At 40.0% G+C, this 22,683-nt stretch overlaps 1 protein-coding gene across 1 annotated transcript in view; it reads right to left on the bottom strand.

Moving 5' to 3' along the window:
* The window catches only part of CTNNA3 (catenin alpha 3), a 781,530-nt gene that overhangs the window by 713,901 nt on the left and 44,946 nt on the right, over positions 1-22,683 (bottom strand). The window contains exons 4-5 of the mRNA XM_063307559.1: positions 22,276-22,442; positions 7,113-7,232 (exon numbers count right to left, since the gene is read on the bottom strand). Coding sequence (XP_063163629.1) covers positions 7,113-7,232; positions 22,276-22,442 — 287 coding nt within the window. The remainder of the gene's footprint in view (positions 1-7,112; positions 7,233-22,275; positions 22,443-22,683) is intronic.

Genomic DNA, 22,683 nt, shown 5'->3' with positions numbered 1-22,683 from the left:
GTGCAGAAAACAGTGTACCCAAGCTTACAAGGAAATCCTTTTCCAATAAATGTATAGCCAAGTCACTACTCAAGAGGATAGCTTGCTCCTCAGACAAAGGGCCAATGGCAGTGGTCAGTGGGTGGTAACCTGGTCACAGATGGGTTGATGACCACAGCAGCTGGGAAGGGGGAAGAAACAGACAAGGGGGACATTGAGGCTCCAGTGTCTACTACAAAGGGAAGAGATTCATCATTTACTGAGAGAAAAGTATCAGAATCAAGGAGCAAAAGAGAAAACTGCTGGTTGTTGAGGCTGGAAGGGAACACAACTTTGAGGACTTGGGACAAATTTTGGGGACCACTGGGCTTCCAGTGACCCATTTGTTCACACCCAAATCAAGCTCTTTAGCGTTTAGGAGGCAGTTGCCAGCCTCCATGATCAAAGTGGAAACCACTGTGTCCCCATTCTCTGCCACAAGGGAGAAAGTCTGAACAAGACAGTGGGAACAAGGACTTTCCCATTTGCTGTAGCGATGTGGTTTTGAGTGCAATTATTCTTGATTATTTTTCTTTTGGGTTTCCAAGTGTCTAGCACAATGAATAGCAACACTTATCACTTCATCAGGAATTTGGGTTTCCCAATTAACTTTAATGGGTTTATTGAATGGAAACTTGAAATAAGAGGTCATTTACGAGGGCAGCTTGTGAGGTCATTTGTAAGGGTGCTGGAATGCCAGAATGTTGTTTGAATACTTTTAAAAGCCATACAGAATACTCTTGCATAATTTCTTCATCTACTTTCCTATACTCCAAAAACTCTTTAAGACACAGAATTCTATCCAAATCAAAAATTTCTTCATGAGGGAATTGCCTAGATGGATTTTCATGCACTGATCTATTCCACTATTTCTCAATTTCAGCAATTTTAAGATGTTTAGTGCAATCAAAAGCCAGCAAAACAAAACCAAAAAAAAAAAAATGAGGGGTACATCCACCAGGATTTCCTTCAGGTAGATTGGCTATTGTCAAGTAAGATCACAAGCGCAGGATAAAAATACTTAATATGGACATTTAACATTTTAAAGCTCTCTGCTGTGAGCTGCCCAGAGTTAATTTAGCGTCCGGCAGTGTCTAAGTCAAATTATTTATTTACTTAAAATAGAAATATACTATATATTTGGTTGTCTCCATTCCTCCTTATTTTCTGGAAGTCCCCCAAAACCTGGCTTTCTCATCAGACCCGGGGATTTCAGGGCTCCGTTTCTGATTGAAGTGTGTGTGTGTGTGAACTTTTTTTAATCTGTCTGTGTTTGACATGTTTATTGTTTTATACTTTTTTACTGTACTCCGCCCAGAGTCACTTCTTGTGAGATGGGTGGCCATATAAATTTGACACACACCCACATGTGTGTGTGTGTGTGTATTTCCAGCAGTTTCTGCTTTTGGACTTATTAATACTTTTTTTCTGCCTACATTGTTTTTTTTTTATTTTCAATGTGTTGTTGATCACTGTATATTTAAATATTTTTTGATCTAGAATTCCCACAGAAATTACAAATTTTGTCTGACAAACATTTTTTCATCTGCACAAAGAAATGATCCTATCATCTTACATAGACTTAAAATAGCACTATTTAAATATTTCATTATCAATTAAAGATCTTTCACTATATACAACTTAATAAATTATTTTATCCCATATTGTAAGCCTGAGGCTATGAAGTAACAATGAAAGAAGTCTTTCTCAACTGTCAAATGAAGGTGGAGCAATGCTTTTACATGTTCTGATATCAGCTGTCAGGCCAAAATACTATCATGGTGTTCTCAAGCAGAAGCAAATTTATCCTTTGAATTTGTACCCAAAGTACCATGGCTGCACACAAGGAATCCTGCCAGCATGGAGAACTTCAGTCATAGCCCCAAGCTGTATGTGAAATAGAGATTATTAAGAAAGATATCGCTTACCACTGATTACCAGCAAGATTCAGTTCAGACATAAGGTATGTTTGAATAAGGTACACTGTCCTGGTTCACTCAAACAACAAAGTCATAATCCATAGTTTACCAGTCACCATAGTTGTGGTCATACACCAAGCTAGGATAAAACCAAGCAAATCGTATTACTCAGGACCATCATCAACCTGTATGTGGCTTTTGACTCAATTCCCCCTGAAAAGCAGGAAGTCAGCTATAGATTGTTGCCTACTTTAGTTGATAGCAATGCACCCCTCTGCACATTAAATATAGATATAATGGTGATCTGGCACCGCTACCACAAAGCAGGGCTGCATTCTGCTCCTTTATTATTTAATCCATGCATCATTGATCAGACAAGTCTTTCCAAACAGGAATCCACCCTGGCCACAAGGCGATGCCTGTTCTTTCATATTCAGATGACGTAGTCATCTTCCCCCGATCCCAGTGTGTCTCGCCGTGATGCCTGCGTGGCTTAGCATCATATTGTCATCATGAAATGCTAGAAATTAATTATTCCAAGTGCTGTAATAGCCATCTGCATAATTGGAAAATTAACTAGGCATCTTTTTCTACTCTTCTACGTCATAGAAATATCAAATCAGCAACTTCTCAATCTGAGCATAAAACTCCACTAATGTAATCATTAAAGGTGCAAGCTACAAAAGCTATAACAATGTTCTGGCGGTATTCAAGGTGTTCAAAGCAAAAGTGCTAACTACTTTTTAAGGTGCTGCATTTTGTGTATTAGAATCATTTCAGGCTAAATTTCTCAGAACCAGGAAGAAACAAATAGTTGTTGATTCGGTGTATCGTGGGCTCTTCCTCCATGCTCTCTTTATGATGGGATTAAAGAAAGTCATGCCTGAAGTGAAACAAAATATTTGACTCAGATCTACAAAATGACAGAGGCAAATTCTCACATTGCTTTCACCAAGACTCCTCATGTCATCTCCACAACACCCTTGAGTCTATCCAGACACAGAGGTTGAGCCTACAGGTAGTCCTCAACTTACAACCACAATAGGGACTGGAAAATGTGTTGTTAAGCAGTGCAGTCATTAAGCAAGGCATCACATGACCACACCCAATTTTATAACATTTTTTGCAGCCACCATTAAGTGAATCACACAGTTCCCCTTTGATTTGGCTTGTCAGAGGCCAGCTGGAAAGGTCACAAATGGCAATTGTGTGACCCCAGGATGCTGCAACTGTAGTAAATACATGCTGGTTGCCAACTGCCCAAATTTTGATCATGTGACTGCGGGGATGCTCTGATGGTTATAAGTGTGAGGACTGGTTGTAACTCGCTTTTTTCAGCACCGTTGTAACTTCAAACGGTCACTAAACGAATGGGCATAAGTTGAGGACCACCTGCTCTTCTAAGTTGCCCTACTCCCTGACCCTAACAACACATGTAAAAAAGAATGGGGCTTCAATCACACGGTTGTGGCCACCATCATTGTGATCACTCCCTTGCAAATATCCCTAATCCAACACATCCACACATGTTCAAAATCAACTATTTCCCTTTGAATCTAGATTGATGTATAAATTACATCATAATAATTTCAAATTGCTTGAAATAGCTTTTAACATGTGCAGAATGTTTAGCCAACTTTAAATGGTTTAATTTCACAAATGAACTTCTTAAATTAATCCAAGGTTTGTTTGTTTGCTTGATTTTCAATCAAAATTCCAAATGCTGTCGATTGGATTATGGTTGCTCCTAGTTACTGAAACTGTTTGGCTGTCACCAAACATCTGGTATCCACAGTCCTAGTGAGTAAAAGTAAAGACTCTTTCAAAGCACACTCAACTCTGGGTGAAAACATGGCACAGTGTCCATGTTGTTTTCTTGGCAAAAATATGGATGTGGATTGCACCTTCCTCTAAAGTAGTTTGTTTATTTATATGAGATCTAAATATCTCAGGCAGCCAACAACTCTTGGCTTCCTTGTATTCTCCTACCCACATATGAAACTGATTTTTCCTAAATTAGCCCAGGTTGGCTAGCACCTGGAGCTCAGCAAAGTATTCTCTTGCAACTTGCTAGATTGTTTTCATATTTGCAGTGATCTACCATTTTAGTATGGATGTGCACCAAAATAATCCTTCCGTACCCCTTCATTTCTTGGAAAGACTTTTAGCAGTTCTATTTCGTTATCAAGACACCAGCAGCTGAAGGATACTTCAAAGCAACGTCTTCAACCTAATTAGTATCCTTGTTCTATACTGTGTTTTCTGCTTCATGCTGAAATAAATGCCGGTTATCACACCAGAGTTCAGAGAGATTTGTGTAAGTTTATTAGCTACCAAGATAACTTAGCCATATCTCTGCATCTGGGTGTCCCAGAAATATGAACCCTAGTTTCAGGTTCTGACATTGAATTCAGCAGTTCCTTATGAACAAATAATTTTAGTCAACTAAGTTAAGCAACAATATATATTTAATGTACCCAAAGTATGAATGCATCTAACCTGGTTTCTAGTATCATCTGAGCCCAACAGAAAGGTGGCAGAAGCAGTTGCATCGTCTCTGAGTCTCTATAGTCAGACCACTTTGGGCTAGGCTGGGTGAAAAGCTACCAAAACTCTCCAGCAACTGGTGTTTGCCAGTTGTACAAGGAGAAGTTGTACAGGAACCCTGCCTGAGCTGTAGGGGTACAATTGCACGTCCTGTTTTCCCAAATGCAAAACTGATTATATGTTACACTAATGGTACTTTCAGAGTAATGACCAAAGACATTTCTGGCTTGCACAGTATCAGCCATTGGAAGTGCATGAAGGTTTGGGGTGCTTCTCAAGCAACACAATGTTATCAAATTAATTTGCTGGTGGAATGTGTCTCCGTCCTCAAGAATTAATATGTTTAGTAACTGGCCATTGATCAAAATTCCATAATGTAGTTAGTATGGCTAATAATCCATTTCTGCAAAATGAATTCACAAATTTTCTGTCCTGACAGACACACCAAATGCATGTTTCAAAAATTACAATATGGTCTTTTTTCAGAAATTATCCACTCTTCTTCTAAAATTTCAGCAATTGAATTAAAGATGCCAGGTCATTCAATATATTTGCCTGTTAGTAATCTGCTTTAGTATTGATTCATTATTAGATTAAGAGTAAATAAAAGTTCATATTACTGACTGCTCGATAGGGGTCCTTTTTTGAATGATGAAGGTAATCAGGACCCCTTGCCATTTCAAGTAGAAATAAACTTTTACTTTCCTTTTTCATTCTACATTGTATTGACAGACGAGGAATTACATTTTTAAACAATAAAATGGGCCCTTAAATATTGGACTTCCACCATCATAATTTAGCCTTGCAGTAGAAAGCAGAGATAGCTTTGAAAACACTGTCACCTACTGGCCATTTTTAAATTAGTAAAAAGAAAAGTATATCATTTATCAGGTCACTCAAATGAAATGTTCCTTAAAATAAATCTGTAATCTGTACAGAAGTTCTATTCAGGAGAATAATGAAGATGTTCTACTTGACAGCAATAGATGTTACATATTGTGATATATAAATCCAATGGAAAGAGCCAGGGCACAGATGTGAGGATGGGATGTTTAAACTTGGGTTGCTGAATCACGTTTACAGCAGAGTGAAGCAAGAGCTGGTTGAGAATCAAACAGCTAAGAAATGTGCACTTTATAGAAAGTGTGAAACGAACTAGATGAGAACAGCAAAAGAAATTTCTACAGCGATATATTATAAAGACATCTTTGTAACTATTCTTCTAGAACAGCCCTCCCAAGCTGCTGTCTTTCAGATATATTAAATGGTAGCTTTCCTCATTCCCTATAGTCACATGCTTTAAGTTGGCAGCCTTATAACTCTAGCTAATAAATGAATAATAAATAAAATAGTGGACTGGAACTTTGATCTGGTGCCCTCTGTAACATTTGTAGCGTTATTCTTCTCATATTCTTTATATAAAAGGAATTGTACTTTCCTATCTAATAGTGCATACCTATTCTAATCTGCAGTAATTTACTAGAGTATGAATTCAATTCAGGCAATACTAGATAATAATTCATTTATTGCAAAACTATTATATGAATTATCTCTCTCATCAGGAGTTCTCCATTTCTCTTCTATAGCTGTGTTCTCACCAGCCCTTTCAGCCATGGAACCAACTTTGTATCACAATATGCAACGTGGAGTTTTCAGAATGGATACATCCATATTTCTGCTCATCTCGTCTATAACTTGCACTCTCCCCAGTTTGGGGTGTGTGCCTTCAAGTCAGTTTTTGATTCTTGGTAACTGCCTGGACTAGTCCTTGCAATTTTCTTGACAAGATTTCAGAAGTGGTTTGCCATTCCCTCCTTCCTATGGCTGAGAGGGAGTGACTGGCCCAAGGTCACCCAGCTGTCTTTGTGCCCACAGCAGGACTAGAATTCACAGTCTCCCGATGTCTAGCCTGGTGCCTTAACCACTGCACCCAACTGGCTCTCACCCAGACCTTAAGATTTCCCAGTAGGACTAGAAGTTGAAGTCCACACATCTTAAAGTTGCCTGATCGAAATGGATTCAGGATTAGAATAACTCATTCCATAGAATTAAAACAATCCCCAGAAAATATATTGTAACTGAATGAAGGAGAATGAATACAAAGCAAAGCTTTTCTTATCAATCACTTACTAAAAAGTCACATTTTATTCCAGAAATACAGCTTAACTTTTAACTAGGAAACCCTTTTTGTAATCAAGGGCACCCTTTAAAACAAAAAATCCATGGGGTGTGGCACTAAATGGATTTTTTTTAAGTAAAATAAGTTAAATCTACTGAACGTTTAAAGTACTTCTTTTGCTTATTACCAAAAAACATGACCAATCAAAATGATGTAAAAATTAGCTGGCTAATCATATGTCCCACTTATTTTATACCATGCTAAAGAATCACAGCCTCATCTTAGAATCTCCTCTTAGCTAAGATTTTTTGGATACAATTCAGCAGCACACAAACAGATTCGCTGAAAAAATGTTGTGTATAGCAGCTGTTTCTGAACTGAGCCTTAAATCATGTCCTTTCACTCATTTCTTCTTTGACTGCTGTCTTTTGCACATTTATTTCAAGGAAGACCCACCTGAAAAAGAAATGTAGGTTTGTTGATCTTACTAATATTCTTTAATTCCTTACCTGTTGTCGCTTATATGCCAAATGGTCCAGCTTCTTCAGTTCTTTCTGAAGATGTTGATACGTTTTCTGCAGTTCTGATTTACTAGATACATTTTGAAGAGACATAAATGTTCTCTGTACCTGCGGCCATACAAGAGGAGGGAAAAAAGAGCATTTGAATTTGTCCAGGGACAGATCCTCTAAAATCAGCTCTTTGCACTGCGTTTGAATTACTGTCAGGTCTTGTTACATCTGAGTTATGTTATTGGGAGGAAAATACGCTTCCTGAAACCTTCTTCTTCTGCCTTCAAACTCATCTGCCTCACCACTAGATTGGATTACAAGACTTAAAACCTGTCCTTTCTCCAAATTTGCATATCAAGGGCCATACGTCCATGTCACACACAGCCAAAATTCTGCCCTAACATGAACAACCCATCTAGTCATCGCTCAATCACTCCACTTTGGTTCCTCCTCTGAGCAAAACAGCTGAACCAACAATGGAAACTCCTTTCACATTTGTGTTGCATGGCATGAAGCTGGTAGTGCTGGCCCGTCCCCCTCTCAACATGTCAGAGTTGGAAGCCAGGAGCTGGCAGCCAGGAGAAAAACCATACAGAATATGTGAACGCAGTCAGGGAGGATAAGAAAGACTGTTTTTCCTTCAGTTGTAGGTGGCTGCAACATGCTTCTGGAAATCAAAATCATGGAGAAATGAAGTTTTATGGGAAGGGTGGCTGTGATGCTGCAAATGCAAGATGGTGGCTGTGACCACTCAAATGAAGTCCAGCCCCTCTTTTACATGTACGGTGGGCTTCAACTGTGTGGTTACAGTCACCATCTTGACTTTTTTGACATGCCTGTGGATGCTCCTGGTTGGGCTCATACTCCACTTAAAAGACTGGCTCTGATTTCCCATTCGAGCTCCAGCAGCATTGCCATGCACATTCATCATCATCTCACACAGACTGATGTGAGCAAAATTGTACATCTAACAGTGTTTTATTGACAGTGAAGTAAATTATGCCGTGCAAATATTCAACCACACGACAAGTGATGCCATGAATATTACCCAAGCCAATAATAGCAATGAACACCATGGAAGGACCTGTTATATTTAAATGTTTTCACTTGGTTCTCTCCTCCCTGAATAGCTCCATGATCCACTTTATTCAAGCACAGCATCATGCCAGAACTGGCTATCAGTAACAATGAAAGGTTGTTTTTGAGGTTAATCTTGGTTCCGTGCTTTTCTTTACTAAAGCCTTCTTCTTACTTTCATCTACCTGTTGGATTGGCAGCATTCAAAACACCCATCCCGGGATATCTACACATGATACAGTACCTGCTAGCGGGACATAAACTGTTACCTCTCAGATGCTGCAAATGCAGGACATAGTTAAAGGCAGCAAAGTTTTAGAATAATACGCAGACCAGGGTCAATCCTTAAGGGAGAAGACGCTGCAATTTGTGTACTAGTCCAACGTTTACCATTAGAGGAGGCGTAAACTGTACATCTTGTATTTGGGCCCAGCCTATTATGAGAACGCAAAGTATGTTTTGTTTATCTAGGTTTAGATTAGCATGCAATGAATCCAGACATGGTATTGTAGTTAAGACCTAAACCAGGATTCAGGAGACTAATTTCAATACACGCATGAATGGATTTGGGCCAGTTAGTATCTCTTATCCCAATTTACTTCACAGGAGTCTTTTGTAAGGTGACCAAACACCTCCGTATAAACTGGGTGAGAAAGAGTAGGCTTAAAACGTTAGAGTAGGACTAGAGGGCCCCAGATTCATTCCATCCTCAGCGTTTTGGTTGCTATGGGGAGAAAATGAAGGAGGGCCTTCCTTGAATCTGCCTGGAACTCTTGGAGAAATGTACATGATGAATGCCTCTCTGGACGGGACACTCCGTAGGTGTGACCTTCAACTCTTGGACATCTCATCAATAGCCGGGCTGGGTGGGGAATTCTGGGGGTTGACATCCAAAGAGCTAGTGAGTCTCCATGTAGGGAGGGTTGCAGTAAAGCTAACTCCAGGGCTTACATAAGCTGAAAGGCAGGCTTCACCTTTAATCACCATCTTCATCTAACAAAAAAATCATACTTGAAAATAGATATTTGATTGTGTTTCTTAAACTTTTTTCCCTCCCCACTTTTAAAAATTAAGACCCCAAAAGAGCTTTTGCTTGTATAGATTATACATACTGGTATTTGCCACATTAAAAATTAAAATTGATGTATTCGCTGCTACTACCACTTCTCACAATTGTTTGATGGGATTTTAATATTGCATTATTTTTCTATGTAGGCTAGCAAATAATTTTGATTTTGCAAACCCCTGAAAGGTCTTGGGGACCCCCCAGGGGTCCTCAAACAATGCTTTCAGAAACACTAGTCTAGTCTAGCAAAAGATTTATTCCCTTTTAGTACATATTGTTCAAGCCGTGTCTGCACAAGCACAGAACAATGTGCTCCCTCAAGGTGCTGAACAGTGCAACAGCCAATCTCAGGTAATCTGCTCTTCTTTCTGCCAAGGCTCTGATGAACTGTCAAAACCTGCCTATTAATTCATGCAGTTGCTATACAAGGATCAGCATGTCCATGAGGGTTGTCCACGGGATATACCTGTAGTTAAAAAAGAAGATGGCAGCTCTGACAATTCAATCAGAGCTCCATGGGAGGGATCACCTGATGGCATACTTTCTCTCTCTATTCTCCTGCCTTTGTGTACATAAAAGGGTAAACACTAGAATAATCACAGAGGCAGGCTTTCGTCGCCCTGTTGTGGCTGCCATCTTGACTTCTTTGACCACCCCTGCTGTCACTGCTGGATTTGCTATCAGCTACTTTAGGAGAGGCAACCATCTGAGGGCACAGCAAGGGAGTATCCCCTTTCTCTCCTGAGCATGACCTGGATTTGAAAGAAATGCTACCCCAGCAAGCTTATCCAACATGAAAGAGAGCAGTAATCGCCTCAATTAAACTCTCTCACCCTAGCCGAATCTGGGGACGGGTTGAGTCAAGAAAGCACCGGGCAGCTTGAGGGTGGCCTTTTTCACATTCAGCCTGAAAGGACGACACGGAAGCCTACCTACTCTCTGGGAGAACATGGGTCCCTTAGGAAGCTTGCAGGTAGAACCTCTTGGGCAAAACCCTGTGAACTTCTGCCCAGATCCTATAATCAGTCTGTGTCGGCCCTGCGAGGTAGTCCAGGCAGGAAACCAAAACCCTGAGTGCTAACACTGCCTTTACTGTAAGGTTACAGTAACAGAGTCTTGCAAGTCTGAAACCACTTTCTCCCCTCCTTTACTTTACTTTGCAGAAAATTAGGGAGGGTCCCTTCTGAGAGGATTTCTCCGCCCCATTCCTTCTGTGGGCGGAGATCTCTCTTCTCTGACCACTGTCTAGGCTTCGGCTCTTCCTCCGTCTCCCAGGGTTATTCCTGCAGCCCCTTACAGTCTGCACATATCTGTCAGAAAACCTGTCGCTGCCCTTAGATACCTCATGTCCGTCCACCAGATGGTTGCGTTTATGGCATAGAATAGAGGAGGGGTCACCTGGTGTCCTCCTTTCCATCTCTGTTCTGCTGCTGTTGTGTACATAAAAGGGTTAGGAGTGGAGTAACTAAAGGCCTCCCCCTTGTTGCAGAATGCTGGGAAAGCCTTTAGCCCAGGAGAGGTCAAAAAAGTCACACACCAAGCATTTCTATAAAACTAATTTATTTACAGAAAACAAAAAACAAAAGCAAAACATTTAAAGTACTTAGCTCCGTTTGGAGCAAGCCTTGCTGAGCTACATTTCCAGCAGAGAGAAAAAGAGGAAGTGAAAAGACAAGTCCGGGCAGGATTCTCCCCTCCCCCAGGCTATTTGCATGAAGCACGTGAGAGGAGACAATCTAATACAACCCCTTCACCTGGCCAAAATGATTTGATACAATAGCAGTCTTAATCTGTTAGTAGGAAAACCTCAACACTCCCCTTTTTACACTACAGATTAAGATGCATAACCAATCTTCTCTGACTTTATATGTCTTTCCATTCACATTACCATTATCTCCCCTTTGGTTTAACAGAAAGTTACCATTGTTCTTCCTGTGTTTTTCCAAACCTAGGTTATTATAATTCCAAGGCTTCTTAATGTGAAATGGCTTTTCATGCAGGCTTCAAAATCAAGCCTTTGTTTTTCTGTTGATGTGAACAGCAGCAAATCATCAACATAAATGCACAGATACATACAGCCTTGTTTGTCCTTCATATATACACAGGGATCTGCTTTTCCTTTTTCAAAACCAAAATTCTGCAGCTTTTCATCTACTTTTTGGTTCCAGGATCTAGCAGCTTGTTTTAACCCATAGATTGACTTCTGCAGTTCACAGACTAGTCTCTCCCCTTTTTCATAGCCAGGGGGTTGCTGCATGTATAATCTGTGGTCTAAATCACCATAGAGAAATGCAGTTTGAATGTCATAGTGGTTAACTGACATTCCCTTGAGTGCAGCAACTTTTAACAGTAATCTAATTGATTCACCTTTAGTAACTGGTGCAAAAGTCTTGTCAAAGTCTAAATCTTTCCTTTGAGTGAACCCTTTTGCAACCAACCTTGCTTTATATTTTTGGATTTTGCCATCAGCATCCCTTTTCAGTTTGAAAACCCACCTACAACCCAGACAGCGTTCATTGGGAGGTAGATTTACCAGTTTCCATGTTTTATTTTCTTTCAAGGATGCTAATTCCTGTTGCATGGCAGAATGCCAATTTTGTGCAATCTCAGGTGGTAAAGCATTCACTTGTTCTAAAGATTCAGGTTCTGTGAATATGTGAAAAGCCTTTACTGTTTCAGCCTGAAAACGTGATGGAGGAACGCCTTTATTACTCCTCTGAGATCTGCGAGGTAATACAGGGCTTAAATTTTGACTCCTATCACTTTCCTGAGAAGCATCTATCTCATCAGACAGATCTTCAATTTGCTTTTCTGGTTTAATGTCCTCATCAGGCAAAAGATCACCATCAGCAAGTCCTTGCTGTTCTCTTGTGGTGGTCAGTTCAACTGGAGAGCTAGAATTTAATCTCCCCCAGTTTTGTTCAGCAAAAGAAGCGCTTTTGCTAATTATTAATTTCTCTCCCATTATGAACCTGTAGCTCCTCTGGCTTTGTTCATAGCCAACAAAGATGGCTTTCTTTGTTGTGGGGCCTCCTTTCCTTCTCTGCTGTTTTGGAATGTGAACCCATGCAGTGCTACCAAACACTCTAAGATGGCTTACCTTTGGTTTCACACCATAAAACAAATGGAATGGAGTGTCCTGAATCATAGAGTTATACAACCTGTTCTGAACATAACAAGCAGTCGATAAAGCTTCTCCCCAGAACTTAAAACATAATCGTGAATCTTTTAACATGCATTCCATCGCATTTTGCAAGGTTCTGCCCTTTCTTTCAGCAACACCATTTTGCTGAGGGGTGTACGGGTTAGAAAGAATTTGTTCTATCCCTTTTTCCACTAGGAACCTTCTGAATTTGTGAGAAAGGTATTCTCCTCCTCTATCACATTGGAGTGCAGATACAGGCCTAGGGAATTTTCCATTTGCCCATGTCACAAAACTTTTAAATTTCTCAAATGCCTCATCTTTATGTTTTAAGATGTAGATAAATGTGTATCTTGAGAAATCATCAATGATGGTCATTGCATACCTTGCTTGTCCAAGACTTGGAGCAAAAGGACCAATAATATCAGAGTGTACAATTTCCAAAGGTCTAGTTGTAACTCTGTCACTGTGCTTACTCACAGGAGCTTTTAGTGTTTTGCATTCTTTGCAAACTACACAATCTAAGTATTTATCACAGGGTTTTATCTTTAGGTCAGCACACAGCTGTGGCATTTGTGCTATATACTTGATATTAGCATGACCAAATCTCCTGTGCATCAGGTGTACACATTGGTCATGATATGGAGTGTTACCAACTGCAGCCTTGCAGCTTGGCTTCCTTGCATTTTGCACAATGTACAAGGAGTCTTTTAACATACCAGTAGCACACAATTTCCCATTTTTACGTATCTCACAACCATTTTTCTTAAATGTTATGATATACCCTGTTGCAGCCAATTGTGCCACAGATAAAAGGTTTGATTGTAAATTTGGCACATACAACACACCTTTTACAGTTTCTCCTAAGCAGGATAAATACAAGTCACCTTGTCCCATAATTTTGGTGACAGACCCATCAGCCAAAGATACACTTTGTCTTTCAGTTTTAGACAGTGACACAAAAGAGCTTTTACAATTACATAAATGACAACTGGCCCCAGAATCTAACACCCATACATCAGAATTACCCTTCTCAGCAACCTGTGCAATTTGGGTTGTCTGAAGAGCTTTCTTCTGTGTTGCCCTTGTGTTCTTCTGCTCTGTCTTTCTACTCTTGGGTCTCATGGCACAGTCTCTTTGCAAATGTCCAGCTGAACCACAAGTGAAGCATCGCTGGCTGGCTAGTGCTGTGGCCTCAGATTCCTTTCCCTTCTTTTCCCTCGTTTTCTGGTATTGCAGCTTTCCAGAAGAGATGGGGGGGGGGGATCTTTCCTCTCTCTTCTCCCATTCAGCGAGTAAGCGCTGTGTAACATACGATGGGGTGAGGTCTGCTTCAGGCATAGCCTCCAGGGTACAAATCAGCGTGTCCCATGTTTCATTTAGTGAGGACAGGAGGATATAGGATTTTGTGAGAGGTATAAATTCCATTCCTCTCTCCTGCAACTCAACATACAGCTGCTGAATAAAATGCAGGTGCTCAGGAAGGCTATCTCCTTCTGCAAGGTAGGCTCTGTACAGCTTTTTCGTCAGAGTAACTTTACTCCCTGCTGTTGCCTTTACATATAAGTCTCTCAAAGCGTCCCAAAGTTGCTTTGCAGACTGCATGCCTCGCACGTGGACTAGCTGATTGTCCTCAACTCCCAAGATAATGGTGGCTCTAGCCCGCTCATCCTGTCTCAGCCATTCAGCATTGGGATTTTGGGGGGTTTGCTCACCAATTGGCAGCCAAAGATTCTCTCTGCGAAGATACATCTCCATCTTCAGGGCCCAATTCAAATAGTTGGTCTCTGATAGGCGCTCCAGAGGCATCGCTGAGGGCTGGGAGGTAGCCATGGCTTCTTCCTTCTTTTGCAAGTCACCTCAGCTAGCTTCTAAGTCCTGCAGACCGGCAGTTGCTGGAAAATCTCCAGGTGGCTCCAAAGAAAATCTTCACAGGTCTTTGCTACCTGCCTTTAAATTGTGCATGAGGTGTGGAGCTGACCTCTCTTTTCTCTCTGGGTTTTACTGCGTTGTTTACTGGGCACATAACCTGTTGCAGAATGCTGGGAAAGCCTTTAGCCCAGGAGAGGTCAAAAAAGTCACACACCAAGCATTTCTATAAAACTAATTTATTTACAGAAAACAAAAAACAAAAGCAAAACATTTAAAGTACTTAGCTCCGTTTGGAGCAAGCCTTGCTGAGCTACATTTCCAGCAGAGAGAAAAAGAGGAAGTGAAAAGACAAGTCCGGGCAGGATTCTCCCCTCCCCCAGGCTATTTGCATGAAGCACGTGAGAGGAGACAATCTAATACAACCCCTTCACCTGGCCAAAATGATTTGATACAATAGCAGTCTTAATCTGTTAGTAGGAAAACCTCAACACCCCTTTGGGACTGTCCATCTTAATTATCCATAATATTGTTTCTATTGTAGAAGGAGAGTCATGTTAGTCTACGGCTTAAAAAAAATCAGGACTCTGATAGCACCTTTTTCAACCAACCAATTTTATTAAAAGGCATAAATGTTCATGAGCTAGAGCTTGTGAAAGCTTTTGCCTTTTAATAAAATGTGTTTGCCAGAAAAGGAGCTACCAGACTCCTTCTGAAGTATTGTTTCCAGAGGCTCTAGAAAATTCTCTGTATATATATATATATATATAGAGAGAGAGAGAGAGAGAGAGAGAGGGACAGAAATATGTGAATTCTTGTTTGTTGTTCACATCTCATCCTATCCCTATTTTTGCCTGCCTTTCCCCCCATTTTGCCAGTTGATTCTTTTTGGATGTTTGCTCATGCTTAATAAATAAACATCAAGCTGTATTTTTGCTAGCTGAACAGAGTGGTGTGCATGCATGCTCTGATCTGGATACAGGAACTGACTCAGTTTACCCCCATTAATTACCCCCATTAATTTTCCAATGGTTACAAGGATGCCGTAAAAAACTAATTGGCCTCATGGATTTCAACTCCCAGAATTCTGGCTGAGGAATTCTGGGAGTTGAAGTCCACACATCTTAAAGTTGCCGAGGTTGAGGAACACTGCCCTAGGGTTCCCAGACACCTGGAGATTGGCTGTGCTTCAGAATTATATTTAAATTAGTCTCAATTCACTCAGGAATTGTTGCACTGTTTCACTTTGGGAGAATGTGAAGTAGGAAGGGAAAGAATAAAAATTATACTGAAGGTCAAGGCAAAAAGCGGAAGAAAGCAAACTCACTCAGCAATTGTATTTCTCAGCTCCTTGGCCAATGCCCTTTTCCTCTGGTCTGCACTTTACGCCTGTGGCCCTTCAGCTTTTTTAACAAACAGAAAGCCCTAAAGACTTTTTTTACCATACCCTGCGGAAACCCCTGATTCCCACACTTCCTATACATGAAGGACCAGAAGAATTAAATTTGAGTCTGAGTCAAGAGATGACGTTTGTAGCCTGACAACCAAAGGACTCGTGGAAGGGCTGTGTGCAGTGGAAAATACAGAGAGGAGTGCAAAAGAAAGAAAAAATCGTAGTTTCCATAAAGAAAGGCAACATGCTGCTTGCAAAGCATTTAGAGGTTGTTTTCCCAGGCACTATTTCAGAGAAAAATGAAACAGTCAAACAAGGTAAAGAATACATTTGGAAAATGAGGACAAGTCAGGCCTCCCCACCCCACACATTTGACTAGTAGAGCTATAAAAAAGACACAATCCACAAAAATAGTTCATAATTATTAGGAAGACATGATGCTTGATCAAAACTTTATTTTTAATACAACTGTGGAATTGGAATGATTGTTAACAGTGGAAAAACAGAAAGTCTGTTATCTGAATCCTCTGCTGAGAATATAAACATAGAAAAATAAATGCCCTGTTAAGAACAAGAATGTTTCAAATGCTAGTGTGCTAGAATTGATGGAGAAGACGATTACTCTGAATGGCAGTAAGCTGTGATGCTTCAGCAGAAAATTGAGTTTGCAGTGGGAAGAAAAGCATCAGTCATGGAAATACTAAAGCAAAAATTAAATCCCCAGCATCAAGCTAGTCTGGGTAGCCTGGGATACAATTGTGGGGCACCCTTGATTTTGTCCTCCGAAAGGCACCACTGTCTTCTAACATCCTTTCTGCCTGAGGTTGAATCTCTGGCATCTTGCATTTTTTGTCTGATCAACAATTGTCATATAAAAGCCAGAATGCAGTGTTTCTCAACCTTGGCAGCTTTGAGAGGTACAAACTTCAACTCCCAGAATTCCCCAGCCAAAATGCTGGCTGGGGAATTCTGGGAGTTGAAGTCCACACCTCCTAAAGCTGCCAAGGTTGAGAAACACTGCCAGAATGGAATGAACTGCAATAGCCACCTGATGCCAGAAACAATGGGATGTAGTAGAGATAAATGAGGATTTTTAAGAATTATAATTCTTTCAATATTATATTTGTATTAACTCCTCTATAACCCCCAGGGTTAGCAGAACAGCCTGGAAGAACAGCTTCCAGATGAATAAGACCAACCAAATCAATCATCTGCTGACACATAACTAGAGGGCCTTGATGCAATAAGACACCAAACTTCCATGGGAACAGTATTCTGCTAACAATTCCAAGCCACTATTTCAGAAAATTGCCTGGAATGCCAGCTATGAAGTTAATGAAAACAATCAAATGCATCAGTCACAAAAGACGGATAGTTCTTTGCACAGTAAGATCCAAATATGAAGGGGAATCAAAATCAAGTAGCCTGTCTAACTAAAAATTATTTTGTAAAGCTGACAAAATAATTTGTTTGATCAGGATAGGGAGCAGATTTCCAATAGCAGAAATCCTTGGCCAAGAAGCACCCATATTGTACTAATTTTGTTTAGAACCAACACTCCTATTGGAGTTATAGACTTGTTCTGCTACTGTGCTTTTTACGGTAATAATCACCAATCTTAAGTAATTGCGTGTGCTCTCAGTGTTTCTAAAATGCTTTCAGTTCCTTTGTTATTTAGATTGTTAGAAAGTACTAAAATTATTGAAAACATTCATCATTTTACCATGTTGTGAAAACTTTCAGAAATATGTACCAAAGAATAGCACAATCTTCTTTTTTCCATTTTCTAAAAATATAGCATTGTTGAGGGAAAAAAACCCTCTGTTGTGTGTGTGTGTGTACATGTGTGTGTGTCCTTCTAAAGCATATTAGACAGCTGTATAATCTTCTCCCACAGTGCCCAGCATATTTCTCAACTCGGTTCTGTGTAAGGAATTGTGTGTATGTATTTATGTACTCTGTGTGTATTTGTGTGTGTGTGTGTTTTAGTGCTCAAGCATTCTTATTTCATCTTCCAGCGGCACTTTTTATGTTATTGTACTAATTAGGGACGCAGTGGCGCTGCGGGTTATACCGCTGAGCTGCTGAGCTTGCCGATCGGAAGGTCGGTGGTTCGAATCCGCGTGACGGGGTGAGCTCCCGCTGCTAGTCCCAGCTCCTGCCAACCTAGCAGTTCGAAAACATGCAAATGTGAGTAGATTAATAGGTACCGCTTCGGCGGGCAGGTAACGGCATTCCGCTTAGTCATGCCAGCCACATGACCACGGAGGAAGTGTCTACGGACAAACGCCGGCTCTTCAGCTTTGAAACAGAGATGAGCACCGCCCCCTAGAGTCGGACACGACTGGACTTAATGTCAAGGGAAACCTTTACCTTTACTACTAATTAGAAAACAGGCTAAGTCTTCCAGGGTAACTCCAGCATGTAGTGTTAAATCACCACCAAGCATCTTACTTACTGCCATCCAGGGCCAAACTGTAATACAATTGAAATCTCTAATGAGTTCTGACTTAGCTTTCTCTCTCTCTCTCTCCCTCTCTCTCTCCAGTGTCTTTAACTTTCATAATTATGTTTTAGAGCTCCCTCAGGCAATTGAATTATTCTTAACTGCAGTCCTGATCCCACCCCCACCCCCCGCAAAAAAAAAAAGAAAAGCATTTGATTTTGAGCAGTGTTTCAGAAGCCCTGAACACCAGCACCAGCTTCATGGCATCTGTCTCAGAATGGTTGCTAGTGGTCATCAATTAAAAAGACAATGTATTTTATATATGCCTGTAAAGCTTTCCCTGAAGTGTGTTCTAATACAACGGTAGCACCAATATATTATAGGACTTCTTCACAAGGATTTTAGCTGGAAGACGTGTCATTAATCATCTGAGAGCAAATGAGGAGCTTCTGTGCTTCCCAGTTCCACGGCTCAGAGGTTTTGCAATTTTCATAGGATAAAATAGGAGGTTTGATCACTGAACCAAAATTAATTTTAAAGGTTATGTTGTTCACTACAGAATGAAACTGCTGATCAAGGAAGAGATTTGGTAAATGTGCAAAATGTGGGGAAAAAAGAACTAAAACCTTAAATGGGTTTTAGCAAACTATTTATCTTTTTTGATATCCAACACATATCCAGTCTGGATTGAAATATGCAGTGCGTGAAATTATAGTGTATAGGGTATCCATATCATTTGAAAGATTATTAAAGTTTACACTACACAGTTTTGCAAATAGGTTAATTTGTCATCGAATTTAGGGAAGAAACTGGTAGTCAAACACTTTGACAACTTAGCCTCCCTGCCAAATTGAGATCCTCACACCAAAGCAGTGTTTCTCTCCAATTGATTCCCTAGAAAGTGGCACGACTGGCTAAATTTTATTCGTTTCCAACTTTACATAAACTAAATTTTATCAAAACCAGTCTAAATAGTAATCATTCTATCCAAGCCTGATATTAATATGGAGTAAGTAAAACTGTAGCTACTTCACACATATAGTTCTCTTAACTATGGTTTATTGAAGAAACCACAATTAGCTGGAATTACTGAACAGAGAAAGACATAAACCACAGTGCCTGAGTTTACACAATACCCAAAGCCAAAGGAACTACCTTATGGTTTAATGTAAAGTATAAATTCAGACTGTCTTGGGGTCAGTAGGAGGAATTATATCACATACAATATTGACTGATTGATTGATTGATTATGTGCCATTAAGTTGGTGTCAACTCTTAGTGACCACAAAGATAGATTTTCTCCATGATGATCTGTCCCTAACCTGGTCCTTCAGGTCTTCCAAGGGTGCACCCATGCCACTGTAACTGAGTCCATCCACTTTGCTGCTGGTCATCCTCTTCTCTTTCCTTCCACCTTTCCCAGCATTAGAGTATTCCCCAGAGAGCTAGGTCTTGGCATAATATGTTCAAAGTTGGATAATTTGAGCCTGGTCATTGTGCTCGAGTGAGAACCCTGGGTGGATTTGCTCAATGATCCATCGGTTTGTTTTCTTGGCTGTCCACGGTATTCTCAGGAGCGTTCTCCAACACTAAAGTTCAAAAGCATCAATACTCCTCCTATCCTGCTTCTTCAGAGTCCAACTTTCACTTCCATAGAATGTCACAGGGAATACCATGGCTTGCACAATTTTGATCTTTGTAGGTAACATACAGTATACATAATATTATGAAAGGAGTAGGAAATATTAGAAAGGTTACTTTGTTTGTTTGTTCAACTTATACTACTATAGTTGCAGGCTTCAGCTGCTGCCACATTAAGTTTACTAAATGTCTGTGCAGAAATAAAGTTTACATATTAAAAACGAACTGCATGGATGCTCATATATTTTTGACTGCAGTTTAAACATGCACACATACATACAACCTGATCTCCAGCCTGGAAATTTTCTTTCCCCCTATCTCAGAGCTCACTGCTTTCTCCCCTTTTGGAAATTAACCCTTGTGATGTCACAAGATTTCTTCATTTATCTTTTATTTTCTTCAGCTAACTAAAGTGTGGCACTCTGTGGCATTCCTTGGGGTGAGGTAGGTTTGCTCTGCCCACCAATGTGTTGGTCTACAACTTCTGCCAGTTACAGGTAGAGTACAGTGAGACCAGGGTTACAAGTTGCAGTATCTGAACAGGCAAAGGAGGACACAGAAAACTGAAAAGGAGGACAAATGGGATGAAAAGGAAGACACTCTGTTTAACTTTCTTGGTATCTGTGAAAAAAATTATAGTAAAAAAGTGCCAAAAGATATACTTAGGCCTACATTTATATGGAATGACTTTTTCCAGCATCAGAAAGACTGGTTTTTCAGTTGCAATATTTTTTCAATAAATATTTTTAAGAACATACGCCAGCGATAATATAGAATTGACAAGGCGCTTTTCAAATTTCACCATAGAAACATATTGATGAGTCATATGTTCTACAGACTCCAATGAACATAGATCAGAAGGGGCTGGATTGAAGCCGATTGGTAGAATCAGGAAATAAATTAAATAACATAAATCTAGGCTATCAATTCTGTTAACGGACAAGGGAAAGAAAGAAGCAGGCAATTTACAAGATCATAATACACAGAAGTTTGAATGACTACTGTTGTGAAAACAGTCCAATTTTTTTTTTAAAAGAAAGAAAGACACTCCAAAAGCCAGACAATATTCATTGTAAGGCTATGCCTGCCAGACAGAGGACATGAGGACAAAGAGGAGGACATGTCCTCCTTTTGCCAGACATTCCGCAACCCTAGATGAGGCTAAAGTAGATTTTATCTGGTTGGTGCACAGAAGTGCTAATCTTCTAATAGAACCACCTAAAAAGGAATCTGGAGGGGAAAATATGGAACACTTTGGGGAAACACATCAAGAGGATGTGTTGGTGAGTACCTCATATGCTTTGTGAAAGAAGTTGATGTCACGGTGATCAGATAAAATGTTCATATAGATTAGCCTTTTGGGCATATTCACAAAAACAGTGGCTGGTAGGGGACTATACCATCCTAAACTCAGTTTCCCTCATGAGCTGCATCCCCAGAGGCAACAGCTGGTTGACTCAGATTGCTGCTAAACTAGGGAAAACGAAGTTCTAGTCTTTAAAAGGCTGTTGAGGAACAACCATTTTAAACCAACTAGCTCAGGACTGTTATCATCTATGGCCAACCCTGCCAGGAATGAGTGGTAGAAAAACGGGGATTCTAAATTATTAACTGGATCCCCCCTGCAATCTTGAAAACGGAGTGAGATGACTGTACAATAAATGCCTCACCTGGATACACACAGTTATCCTGACCTTGTCTTTGCAAGAATCTGAACAATGTGCTGTATAAAGGCAAGCATGAAAAAGACATTTGAGGGACGGAGATATTTATAAGCAGCATTCAGATGTTATCTTCTGTACTGAGCATCTCAGCTTTTATTTCATAGATACTATCAAGGACATATATTAACAAGTTACAATATCTACACAAATATTAAAGAAAGGAAAACCTCACATATATTATGGAAGCAAATTTCATCTAGAAGCTGGGGTGCTAAATCTGCCTCTACAAAAGTAAGATGTTGGTAAACTCAAGAAAACTCTCTTCAACTTTTTCCAATCTCTAGTTGGCAGATAATTACAAGAATAAGGGCAATAACAAGGCTACACAGGAAGCAGTGTCCTATGGCTGTATCCTAATGGGATATAAGCATTAGATCAAAATTACTTACCTTCTTTGTGAGCCACTAAAGGATAAGGCAGCATATACATTTCTTAATAACTTAAATCCATAAAAACAATACAGGTATATGACAGGCTGTTAGTTAGGCATCGGATAGATTAAGATGTTAATATCAGGAGCTACATTTACTAGCTAGCGCAGGAAAATTTTCCACTAGGCTACCTTCAAGTTAATTAATTTTTAATATGTGTGTGTGTGTATATATCATATTTTTGTTGCATTTCATATAAAGATGTGAACCGAGTTCATTCAAACTCTGTCTCCCTCTTCCCTGATCAATAGCTCCAAGTCCCATACCTTACTAGCAAGAGGACTTTAATTCAATAGCTATTTATACATCACCCACACAGAGTAAGAAACTTGCGATGTCTAGTCCATTTGCTGATCATGGTAGCTACTCACTGTGGTTAGATGTTGCAACAGGTATGAAACATCGATCATATCTGCCAGAATAAGAAGTCTTGTAACAGCAGCCAGAAGACCACGGGCTATTTGTACCACGGCCTCTCTTTTAGATAAGTTACAAGGATCATCCATGAATTTTTTTGCTGTTATCTTTAAAGCTTCACCTGCAAAATAAAGATGTAAGTGAGGTTGCCATTCATACACCCATCATAAATTGTCAAAGGTAGACCATCTATACTGAACTATATCAGTTGGTTTACAACCTACCATTACAGATATATCCCTGTAATTTAAGGCCAATTTGGTCATCACTTTATCTATTCCTTCCAGGGTAAAATAGATAAACATGGGGCCCAAAATTAACTGAAATCATCCTGTTTCATGACTACAACATGTGCTGCATCT

Source organism: Candoia aspera, chromosome 6, assembly GCF_035149785.1.
Source record: "Candoia aspera isolate rCanAsp1 chromosome 6, rCanAsp1.hap2, whole genome shotgun sequence".
Taxonomy (NCBI): domain Eukaryota; kingdom Metazoa; phylum Chordata; class Lepidosauria; order Squamata; family Boidae; genus Candoia; species Candoia aspera.
Note: the sequence above shows the minus strand (reverse complement) of the source record. Positions and strands in the feature narration are given on the sequence as shown.